Raw genomic sequence first — 12,273 nt, 5'->3', positions numbered from 1 at the left:
ACCACCTCAAAAAACACACTCAACCTCCATAATATAATTATAATAAACTATATACAATATACATCAAGGTGCTTATTGATGTCATCAGTTATCACATCTTATTGATTTCATTTGTTTCACTGAAACTTAAAGGGATACTGTCATGGGAAAAAAATGTTTTTTTAAAATGAATCAGGTAATAGTGCTGCTCCAGCAGAATTCTGCACTGAAATCGATTTCTCAAAAGAGCAAACAGATGTTTTTATATTCAATTTTGAAATCTGACATGGGGCTAGACATATTGTCAATTTCCCAGCTGCCCCAAGTCATGTGACACTCTTTACTGCTGTACTGCAAGTTGGAGTGATATCACCCCCCTCCCTTCCCCCCCCCCCAGCAGCCAAACAAAAGAACAATGGGAAGGTAACCAGATAACAGCTCCCTAACACAAGATAACAGCTGCCTAACACAAGATAACAGCTGCCTGGTAGATCTAAGAACAACACTCAATAGTAAAAACCCATGTCCCACTGAGACACATTCAGTTACATTGAGAAGGAAAAACAGCAGCCTGCCAGAAAGCATTTCTCTCCTAAAGTGCAGGCACAAGTCACATGACCAGGGGCAGCTGGGAAATTGACAAAATGTCTAGCCCCATGTCCGATTTCAAAATTGAATATAAAAAAATCTGTTTGCTCTTTTAAGAAATGGATTTCAGTGCAGAAGTCTGCCGGCGTAGCACTATTAACTGATGCGTTTTGAAAAAAACATGTTATCTGATGACAGGATCCCTTTAAAGATGTCAGAGTGCCATGACCTGTAAAAAAAGTGCTTCAGCCTTGGGCTTTGTACATTTTTTTTCCTACATAACTGTTGTCACAAGAAGTCGTATTGCAATAAAAGCCTGCCACACACAGGCAGACATTGCCTGCAGATATTGCGACTCAAGAGTTAGTGACTGATATATTGAGAGCGGTGGATGTGATCTAGTGATGTGTGGGTTGACCCGAAACACACAGTGACCTGTCGGTTGACCCACCTGTTGACCAGACTCGGGTTGAAATCTGGCCAAACATTGCGGGTGAGCAGTGGGTGTGGGTCAGATTGGGGAAGTACACTCCTCCACTGCTTCAGAAGATTCCATGTCTTGGAAACAGGGGCGAACACAGAAGCATACAGAGAGAGATGATGAGGGTATGGGTTGGATGCTAGTCCTACAATGGCAACATTTTGCGGGTTAGGGTCCGGTAGGAGATGAGGTTTTGCGGGTTAGGGTCAGGTGCAAGTTGAGTTTTTCCTGACCCACACATCAGTAATGTGGTCATTTCCCACTCTGATCATTTGGGGTCTGATTGGCCCAGGGATCCACATGATTTGATTTGGCTTACTATTCTTTCAGTGAATGGCCAGCTTAACATGTATCATTTTGCCACTAGATTGAAAGGTTGCCAGGGAACCATGACAAAGTATAATTTTAAAGCAGAAAGGATATATGAAATGTATGGACCACTAGGCACCCCCCCCACCCATATTGTTTTTTTACAATTTACAACAAATCGATCACTGTTTGCCATCAGCAGTGGAAGGTAGAAAGTACAGAAGACATCATGTATTTGATAGTGAAAGATAGTGAATGGCAAGATGGATTCTAAGGAAATTCTAGTAAAAGTAAAAACCTGCATATTTTAATTTTTGACCAGTTTTTTTTACGGTCTTTATTGATACAGGTATGGGATCTGTTATCAGGAAACCCATTATACAGAAAACTCGGAATTACAGAAAGGGCGTCTCCCATAGATTAAAAATTAATACTTTTTTTTCTGTAATAATAAAACAGTAGCTTGTACTTGATTCCTACTAAGATATAATTAATCCTTATTGGAAGCAAAACCAGCCTATTGGGTTTATTTAAAGTTTACATGATTTTCTAGTAGACTTAAGGTGGTGGCAGATGGGGGGATTAGTTGCCCAGTGACAAATCTCCTCTACTCGAGATCCCGTCAGCGTTTCGTATTCTTGCCGGTGGGAAGGCTGTGCAGGGAGATTAGTCGCCCTCAGTAGCAGAGATTTGTCGCTGGGCAACTAATCCCCCTGTCTGCCACCACCCGTAAGGTATAAAGATCCAAATTATAGAAAAATCTGCTATCTGGAAAACTCCAGGTCCCGAGCATTCTGCATAACCAATCCCATACCTGTATAAGCTTTTGCTCACAGAGTAATATAAGACAACACACAAATCCTTCCTGTACTAAGTAGTAAACAACACTATCTCCCTGTAGAAGGTCTGTGGAATGTTGCAGAGCCAGGATAGAAGGTACTTTGTAGTTTAGAGTCAATGGCAGTTTTAGTGGGATGCCTTTCCTTTAGCTCTTGTTATTATTTTCTCCATATTTCTTTTCCAGTACTCCAAGAAGGTGGATGACCGGTTTGGTGGCTACGTGACCTGCACCCTGCTGGTTTTCTGCTTTATTTGCTTTATCCAGATAGTGATCTTTCCTCAGTAAGTTAATTGGTGCATCTGCTTGTTTCTGAGTATCTTGTTTATGAGTTGTTTATGAGTAGCAAATGGCACATGGGGTGATTTTGAGAGGTTTAGTAGCCAAGACACATGTGCCAAAATGCATGTAATTAAACTACATTTTCCCTTTGACATGTTCACATTCTTGCATGTTGTCAGGCTATATTTTGCTGACATTCAGGTAACTGGCACGCCATATTTTTATACTAGAAAATTGGGGCGGCTAAATGCCTAAAATTGCCCTGTGTGCTCCAAATTCAAGAACAATTTTTTTTTTGTAATTCTCCTGCAGCTCGTTCCTCATGCTCGGGATCTACACCAGCATCTTTATCATTTTGGCCAGTATACTCTTTGTTTGTGCCATATATTCATGTATAAAGGTAAGTGCCTCTTAGAATACTAATTGTACAAGTTTGGGTCACTGTTTTTGGAGACATCACCTGTGGTCTCTTTTGCAGCTCTTTCCAGCAGCGCTGCAACAAGTTTCTCGGAAGATTGTGCAATCGAGGATCAATAGCACTCTTATTGGGATCTTAACCATTCTGTTGGTCTTCACGTCAGCCTTTGTTAACATGGTAATAATTAACTTTTTGGCTGGAAAGACTTCTTTTGCACTAAATTTGTTCATATTATTCAAACAGCAGATCTTCACCATAAGATGTTCTAGTGTCATGTATCCATGACTACTAGTATATGTATAATTATAATTACAGTATCTGTGCTTAGATAAGATGACGGTCTGTTCCCTATGCTTTTCACTTTTTCCACTTGTGTTTTTACATTGGTGGAATAATTCCAGACTGGCTGTATTGCCCATGCCTCGTGCCAATGACTTCAATGGCATCTCCCTGTCACTGTTGCAGATTTTGGCTCAGGCTGAAATCCTCCCCATGTGTATAGTGAAAGGCAGGATATCTCCTTCCGAATATGCACTTATCTAATCATGCCTGCCAACCATACAGCTTGTATGTAGCTCTGCAACAGTACTTAGATCTGCTTTAGACTAATACTCTAAAAGTATCTTCTTCTTGTATTTCCAGTTTGCCTGTAATCACGGGAGCCTCACTGACTGCGCAGGTCAAGAACTGAACATTAGTTACAAGTTTGTCAATGTCTGTCATCTGAGAATGCTCAACTACAGCCTGAATATGGAGTCTCCTCCATGTGACTCTGACAAACCCTTGTGCAACTTCCCTGAGGTATGTCCTAAACAAATGGCATTTTGATGGAAAAGATCCATTAATTGGTGTTCAGTGTCATGTTAGTTAATCCTATCTGCCTGTTAAGCACATGTGCCTCATGCAACATGAACAGTTGTAGTTGTATTGATGTAACACATTTTCTTGTAGCTAGAGATAGCAGTAAAAGCACTTAAGTGGAAGAGGAGCTCCATCTGCTGTTTAGCACTGAGCATTAAAGCTTAAAGCGATGAAAACATGTTTTTGATGATTTCATATATTATCTTTAAATGGTGGTTTATGCTGAGAAGGGATGTTCTGTGCATAACTGTGCCCTCATTACAATTTATAATCTATAGAGGAAGGTCTTAAAGTATTATTATAAAGACAGTGTTTTTTTTTTTCCTTGGAGTTAATAGATGCATTGGGTATGCCACAAAGGTGAAATATTGTGACTTAATATATATCTCCTTTTTATTTACTGACAGTATTTCAACTACAGTATACTGCTAAGCCTGCTGGCCTGTTCCGTCTTCCTTCAGATTAGCAGCATTGGAAAGCTGGCACTTATGCTCTTCATTCAGATTCTGTACATTATCATCGTTGAGGGACCTGAGGTCGTTCTTTTTGACAACTATGATCTGCTGGTGACAGTTAATGCGCTGTGAGTCCTGGTTGCATAGAACATTTCAGATGCTATTTTATATACCTGTTGCTCAATTTGTATGTGAGATACAGGTCAGAAACTCATTTTTGACTGGGGTTTAATACAAGTGTTCAAGACCCAATCACCTAGGGTCCTTTTATATACACCATATGCTAGTAAATATTGGCTTTCGGGGCCTTATTAATGACTGGGCCCCTTATGTATGTACCTACGTTTACCTACTGATGCTGCCAGAATGACATAGCACAACTATACTGGACAGCCTGACCCAAAAGATTGTGAATAATGGACTTCGTATGCATTCATTGTGTGTGTATGAGTTTAATGACATTTTATGTCAAAAAGTAGGTGATGTCATATGCACATTACAATATACTGAAAAGTCCAGTAAATTGAGTAACCACAAACACAAAGTGCACACGGATTTAAGCTGCCAATTCGGGCCCTTCAGACCAATTCAGCAGCTTATTTTCCCATGTATGGGGGATCCCCGACACTATTGACTATTAATTTTGTTTTGTCGTTGTCAGGTGTGCATGATGTAAAAATGGCTTTTATTTTTAATCACAGAGTTAAATCGTAATCTCTTCAAAGAGAACTTATATCTTAAATTCTTTCCACAGACCCATTAATGGCACTGGAGACATTGAGGAATGGTAAGTAATCTCTGATAAAGGATATGTGATCCCCATAAATCTGGGCAGTCTCATCTCCTTTCCTAAAAACATACATCCATGCTACTGGCAGTTTCTCATACTAAGGGGCTAATCGAGTCTGCAGCTGGTTATGATACCAGTTTGGATGTCGGTGTCCTGCAGAATGCCACAGAGCTTTTTGGAGGACATAAATTGTGACTGCACAAGGCAGAACCCATGTGGGGTTGTTATTGTAAGTTTTGTAAATCACCTATTATGGCAAAAATGGCATGATGCAGTACTGAAGGGATGACAAAGGCAAATCTCCTCCCTATCCTACTTTGAAAGTGTCCTTGTCTGCCTGTGGTTTAGATAATTGCATGAACTGCTATAAACTATGAGGATTTATTGGCTGTCAGCTGAGCATAATAAAGTTATCACTTGAAACCTATTTTATTTTGGTTTTGTTTGCAGCTCTCCCAGCAGTAAAATAGCTCTGAAATACGTGACTCCTGTCATCTTGACTGTGTTTGTTCTGGCTCTGTATCTCCACGCCCAGCAAGTGGAGTCCACGGCACGACTTGACTTCTTGTGGAAACTGCAGGTATGTGGAATGGCCTGTGCATTAGCCTGTTGTAGACTCAGCATGGAGGATTTCATACCTTTTAGTTAACAAGGGAATTCTGGTTAAGAAGTCCTAGTTTGTTAAACGACTAAAGTATGGTTTCTTAGCAGTCATATACATTATCTAGCTGCCTGTGGTACATTAGAAAAGGCATGTTCATATTCCATACTGTAATAGTGTCTAACGGCAGTTAATTTCTCTTCACAACCAATACTCTGACTCAGGGAAGATGCTCTGACTATGGAATTTCACTTCTTTTTAATTCCAGGCCACGGGAGAGAAGGAAGAAATGGAGCAACTGCAAGCCTATAACAGGCGTCTCCTGCACAACATCCTCCCAAAAGATGTGGCCGGTCACTTTCTGGCCCGAGAACACAGGAATGACGAGTTGTATTACCAGTCCTGTGAATGTGTGGCGGTCATGTTCGCCTCCATCTGTAACTTCTCTGAGTTTTATGTGGAGCTGGAGGCAAACAACGAGGGGGTTGAGTGTCTACGTCTACTGAATGAGATCATTGCTGACTTTGATGAGGTGATATAAAGATGGCCTTTTATTTTCCAATGTGCACTATATGCTGTTCTTTGTGTCTAGCCTAAATAAGTTGTGTTGTTGCAATCAGACACAATTTAAAAAGCCTCCATGTTCCCGAAGTTTGAAAGTCCACCTAATCAAATGAAAAACATATACATTAAAGGGGGCATTTTATCTTAAATGAATTAGTATAATGCAGACAGGAATATTCAGAGACAATTTGTAATTGGTCAGCAATCCGGCCCCCCCCCCCAAAAGAAAACTGGAAAAAAGCAAAAGAGGAAGGCAAAATTATTAAAACAAAGCTATAAAAAATAAAGACCAATTTCAAAGTTACTAAGAATAGGCTTTGCTGTAATCTACTAAAAGTTTTATGCAAAGGTGAACTACCCGTTTTATACCAATAGTGACAGATATAATTAAAACCATAGCACAAAATGCATTTTATCCTAGTGACCTGGGTCATTGTACTGAGAGTGAGTTGCCCTACCTATTGCCCTACTGAAAATTTCCAATAACCCACACACATATCTATTGCAATGCTATTTTCCTTGCGGGATGGAATCAGCAGAAAAATTGTAATTCCCCATCAACCCTTGGCATGTGAAAATGACAACCTCCAGCGCACAGAATCACTGTACTTGATAAATTCTGGGTTCATCACTTCATAAAATATAAGTATATATCAGTGACCCCCAACCAGTGGCTCATGAGCAACATGTTACTCGCCAACCCCTTGGATGTTGCTCCCAGTGGCCTCAAAGCAGGTGCTTATTTTTGAATATCAGTCTTGGAGGCAAGTTTTGGTTGCATAGAACTACATGTACTGCTAGTCAGAGCCTCCTGTAGGCTGCCAGTCCACATAGGGGGTACCAAATAACCAATCACTGCATTTATTCGTTGGGAATCTCTGCTCTGATCTATGTGCCTTAACCTCTAATCTCTACTCTCTAATCTCTGTTCTTTAACCTCTACACTAGCCTCTGCACCTTTACTGCTAAAACCTCTACTCTCATCTTTGCAACTTAACCTTTACACTCTAACCCCTGCACATAACATCTGCTCTCTAACCTCTGCACCTTAATGTCTGCTCTCTAACCTCTGTACTTTAACCTTGACCTCTACTCTCTAACCTCTGTACCTTAACATCTGCACCTTTACCTTTGCTCTCTAACCTCTGCACCTTTACCTTTGCTCTCTAACCTCTGAACCTTTACCTTTGCTCTCTAACCTCTGCACATTAACCTTTGCTCTCTAACCTCTGCACCTTAACCTTTGCTCTCTAACCTCTGCACCGTAACCTTGGCTCTCTAACCTCTGCACTTTAACATTGGCTCTCTAACCTCTGCACTTTAACATTGGCTCTCTAACCTCTGCACCTTAACCTTTGCTCTATAACCTCTGCACCCTAACCTTTGTTCTCTAACCTCTGCACCTTAACCTTTGCTCTCTAACCTCTGCACCTTAACCTTTGCTCTGTAACCTCTGCACCCTAACCTTTGTTCTCTAACCTCTGCACCTTAACCTTTGTTCTCTAACCTCTACGCTCTAAACTCTGCACCTTAACCTTTACTCTTTAGCCTCTGCACCTCAACCTTTGCTCTCAACACTCTTAACCTTGGCAGCTTAACATCTGATCTCTAACCTCTGCACCTTAACCTATATGATATATACCAGAGGTCCCTGACCTTTTATGAGCTACATTCAAATGTATAAAGACTTGGGGAGCAACACACACGCACACACTTGCCCCACATCTGAATGTCTTAAGCCCAAAGTTCCTCCAAGGTTAAGATTAAGAACCTCTTAATTGTCTAAGAGTTGCATGAATGTCTTGCGTTCTAATCCAATCTAATGGCAATCATCTTTATTTTCACTCAGTACTTGCCACAGAAAGTGCTTCCAGTTTGTAAATTCAGTTCCATGCCTTGTTGTTCTGTTCCTGACATGTCAATTTTTTTTATTTTATGGCAAACAGATTATCAGTGAAGAAAAATTCAAGCAGTTAGAAAAAATTAAGACTATTGGTAGCACTTACATGGCAGCATCGGGTCTTAATGACACCACATATGACAAAGAGGGAAAGACTCATATTACCGCCCTTGCAGACTATGCCATGAAGCTCAGGGAGCAGATGAAGTACATAAATGAGCACTCCTTCAATAACTTTCAGATGAAAATAGGTGCGTATGGGTATGGTAAGATGCATAGTGCCTGCCAATGATGTGTTCATTAATCCAGGTCATGATATAAAGTATTTAGTAGTGATAGGTCTAAATCAACTGGACTTGTTTAATAATCAGGCAAACATTTCACTGCTCATCCAAGCAACTTCTTCAGTTTAACTGAGTGGTCAGGAAATCCACAGCATTTTAAAACCTTGAGGGTACTACAGTCACCTGCCTGAATAAGCTCCATGGAACCACAGTGATTGGATAATGCTCACAAAGAAAAGAGGTAATCTGCAATCGCCCATTATCAAGGACCACTAAAAAATGCCCTTCCTTTTAAGATGGCCAACTACGTCAAAGTCATCCTTGATCTGGCCAGTCCTACACTCACATCCATCTTATTCTACTGTTCCATTATGCATTTTACTCAGGGACTCTGTTTTATCTGCAACTTTCCAAGGTTAAAACTTCCAAATGGTTGCCCTTTTATTGACCACCACTGGGATCACCTGACTGTAGTCGGTGAATGATTGGAGCTTCAACATAGAGCTGGCCACTGCTGTATAAACTATTGCTTTCCTGTTTTTGGTGTTGTGATTGGGTGTTTTACCCTTAAAGGAAAAATATAATCCCTCCTATCTGACATAAACGCATAAAGTTTTAAAGGATTTAAAGTGAAAATTTCCTAGGGCTCAGTTGAAGAAGCTGCTTGAAACAGTGGTAAAAAAGTCTTCAAGATTACTCGGTAAGTCAAGTTGCTTTAGGCCTACCACTTCAATATACTGGACAGTGATCATTTTCAGATATTGAAAGTGTTAATAATTGTGGCTTGTGAACAGGGCCGGAACCAAGGGTAGGCAGAAGAGGCTAGGGAGCAACGATGGGGGGGGGGGGGTTGGTAGTCAGCTTCTCCTTGTTCAGGCCATCCAGTTGCGCTCACAATCCCAGTCCCACCAGCTCCCCACCGCTTCCCTATGCTCGCTTATCCACATGCCCCCAAAAAATCGATGTACTGAGAATTATCTTTCTCCTTTCAGTATGTTGGTGCCCCTGCAGAGAGATTGCAGTAACTGCATTTTTAGTCCGTGTTTTATGTTACAAAAATAGTGTTCTTCCCTCGAGAATTTTGGTGTATTACTGTCACACTGGGACCTATATTGTGAATATGTAGGGGATGTGCCTTGTTGAAACGCTGCTGTTGATCTGGATACTGAAAAAAAGAGATCACATTTTTTCCCATGCACCATATTGGCATGTATTTTGCAGGGCTTAATATCGGGCCTGTGGTCGCTGGAGTTATTGGAGCTCGAAAACCTCAATATGACATTTGGGGAAACACTGTGAATGTAGCTAGTCGCATGGACAGCACTGGGTTACCAGACTGCATACAGGTGGGCATCACAATTTTCTAATACTTGTTTCTAATTGGCTGTTCATGTATGCAGTACAAGGATGTGTACATAAGCAGGTTAAAAATAGTAAAATAATTCTAAGTGAGACTAATAGTAAGTTCATTTTCTCTGTTAATAGGTTACAACTGATTTGTACCAGGTCCTGGCAGCCAAAGGTTACCAGATGGAGTGCCGTGGGGTTATTAAGGTCAAAGGGAAAGGAGAAATGACCACCTACTTCCTCACTGATGGACCAGTCAGCAGTTAGCAGGAAGCTTTGTTTTTTAGGGGCAGAAAGAACAAGAAGTCTCCTCCTATCCCAAATGCTGAGTAACCAGAACAATAAGGAAGCTACCTACATCCCCAGCAGCAGTTGGGTGCGATGGGGCTGGGCGGTGCCAAAGTCCCGCACCTGAGACATAGAGCTTGGCAGTGGCGTGTTTGTTTGGTGCTGTGATCACTGACCGTGCTGTCCTGACACAGAGCTCTAGCCTGTTCAGGAGAGAGACTCCACTGCATTTTGAAAGCACAGAGAAGCAGCTTTCACCCTGGCACTTACAATAATAATAATGCTCACTGGCGGTACGTGCAAGTTATTTATTGTGAACAAGACATTTTATTATTCTATTTCTATTTTATTTTTATTTCTTGTCTTTTAATTGCCTTGGGTTAAACAAAGCAAGAGAGAGTTTTAAAATATACATGGTACGTGTTTTAAAGAAGAAGCTTCTCTAAGAACTGACCAAAGAGACAGAAGTGCAGGCCTCAGCAAGGAATATGAGGGCATTGCCTTGTACGTCTTCATGCGCTGTATTTTTACTCTTGTTGACTGGCTAACCTGTCTCCAGGTGCAGGTGAAAAAAAAATCTCTTCAAGGTCCCAGCAGCACCTGCAGGACATTCAAAGGGAGACAAAACTTCAGCAAGTCAGTAAATACCTCCCGTTCTCTTCCCGTCCTTTACCCAAATACTTGCTTCACTGCTCTGGAATGAGAATGACCTTTTGAAAGGAGCAGTTTGTGACTCTCAGGAGTTACAGCCCAGTGAAATCTGGGTTAGTTAATCGGACTTTTCTATTCCCACTTGGAAATTTTTTGACAGAGGCTCTGAGATCCCTGCTGGATTATCTGACCATTGCAGGTGGAACCATATTCTGAAAAGAGACATCAGCAGTCTCCGCCTTTTTAATCTTTTCTCTCCTGATTCAATGGAATTTCTTGAGCAGAAGCAGGAGGTCAAGCAGATTGATTGGTTTTCAGCGTCTTTACTTAATGACGCATGATGTCTTTTTTTCACTGTGAAGCTGGTGTTCTCTTCTTCTCATTTGCCAAAATACACCTGACCTGCAAATCAGAAGCTCATCATTTTGATAACAGGGATCGTAGGCCTTTCCTTTCAGAAGCTGTGCAAACATTAGGTACTACTTGGCCTTTGACTTCCTTGGACTGCAAGAGGGGTCTAGCGCCTTAATCCCTTACTTGTAGCTGTGGATCACTAAAGGTGTTAAATAACCATAAAATGGTTCATAAAGCACTATCACTTTTTGAAGATAACTCTATGTTACTTAAGGCAAGTTTTGGGCATATTTAAGAGTCGTCGAAGAAAGATTTAACTGCAAAAAATATTGTTAGACAATGAGTTGCATGCCCCACTGGCAAGATAGGTAGTTAACACAAGACAAAAATTTTGTCTCCAGCAGTGCTTAAGACAGCTGGCACTAAGAGGGAAGAAAACAACTCCAAAGAGTTGAGCCTCAAATATTAGAAAGAGCAGTGATGAACCTCTCTTGCTTCCTGCCAGATCCTCCACATGAGACAAGCAAGCACAGATTAGTGATCAGTTTCATGTTGTTGTCTCAGACATTGATGATCTTAGTCCCCAAACAGGTCCTGATCCAGAGGCCTTCAAAGGGCCTAGCAAAAATAGATTCTCGGGGAGTGCAATTCCATCTCTGGTGCCAAAGAGAAAACTAAGTTACAAGGATATATGTATATATAAATAAGTAACACATATAAGTGTGTATGTGTGTGTATATATATATATATATATATATATATATATATATATATATATATATATATAATACACAAAAGCCATGAATATCTTGTAAATTATATCCTTATAAACGGTGAGTAGTGATGTCATCAGTTATAAACGGTGAGTAGTGATGTAATTTCTGTCACATGACTCACTAAAATTTGTGTATTATAATAAATAAAGTACCCCCAGTTGTAAAATATGAGGATATTATAAGTTACCTCGGAGTTCCATGACCTGTATAAAAACACTCGGCCTTCGGCCTCGTGTTTTTATAGGGTCATGAAACTCCTCGGTAACTTATAATATCCTTATATTTTACAAGAGGGGGTACTTTATTCACTATATATATATATATATATACTGTATATATGTATATATGTGTGTATATATATATATATATATATATATATATATATATATATATATGTGTGTGTGTTTATAAGTTAAACACACGCATACAGCATATTTATATACACACCCACCTACGCACACATACACACAACACACACACACATATATATATAAAGGGATGTATTTT

General features: G+C 40.4%; 1 protein-coding gene across 4 annotated transcripts in view; it reads left to right on the top strand.

Annotated features, from left to right (window-relative positions):
* The window catches only part of adcy6.L (adenylate cyclase 6 L homeolog), a 109,727-nt gene extending 98,009 nt beyond the window's left edge, over window positions 1-11,718 (top strand). For all 4 annotated transcript variants that reach the window (XM_018247357.2, XM_041582486.1, XM_018247356.2 and 1 more), the window contains 11 exons: window positions 2,382-2,479; window positions 2,790-2,877; window positions 2,956-3,072; window positions 3,538-3,696; window positions 4,164-4,339; window positions 4,966-4,998; window positions 5,452-5,581; window positions 5,871-6,134; window positions 8,113-8,317; window positions 9,572-9,696; window positions 9,836-11,718. In XM_018247357.2, coding sequence (XP_018102846.1) covers window positions 2,382-2,479; window positions 2,790-2,877; window positions 2,956-3,072; window positions 3,538-3,696; window positions 4,164-4,339; window positions 4,966-4,998; window positions 5,452-5,581; window positions 5,871-6,134; window positions 8,113-8,317; window positions 9,572-9,696; window positions 9,836-9,964 — 1,524 coding nt within the window. In that variant the 3' untranslated portion in view covers window positions 9,965-11,718. The remainder of the gene's footprint in view (window positions 1-2,381; window positions 2,480-2,789; window positions 2,878-2,955; window positions 3,073-3,537; window positions 3,697-4,163; window positions 4,340-4,965; window positions 4,999-5,451; window positions 5,582-5,870; window positions 6,135-8,112; window positions 8,318-9,571; window positions 9,697-9,835) is intronic.
* The last annotated feature ends 555 nt before the right edge of the window (window positions 11,719-12,273 follow it).

Source organism: Xenopus laevis, chromosome 2L (assembly GCF_017654675.1).
Source record: "Xenopus laevis strain J_2021 chromosome 2L, Xenopus_laevis_v10.1, whole genome shotgun sequence".
NCBI classification, from domain to species: Eukaryota; Metazoa; Chordata; class Amphibia; order Anura; family Pipidae; genus Xenopus; species Xenopus laevis.
Note: the sequence above shows the minus strand (reverse complement) of the source record. Positions and strands in the feature narration are given on the sequence as shown.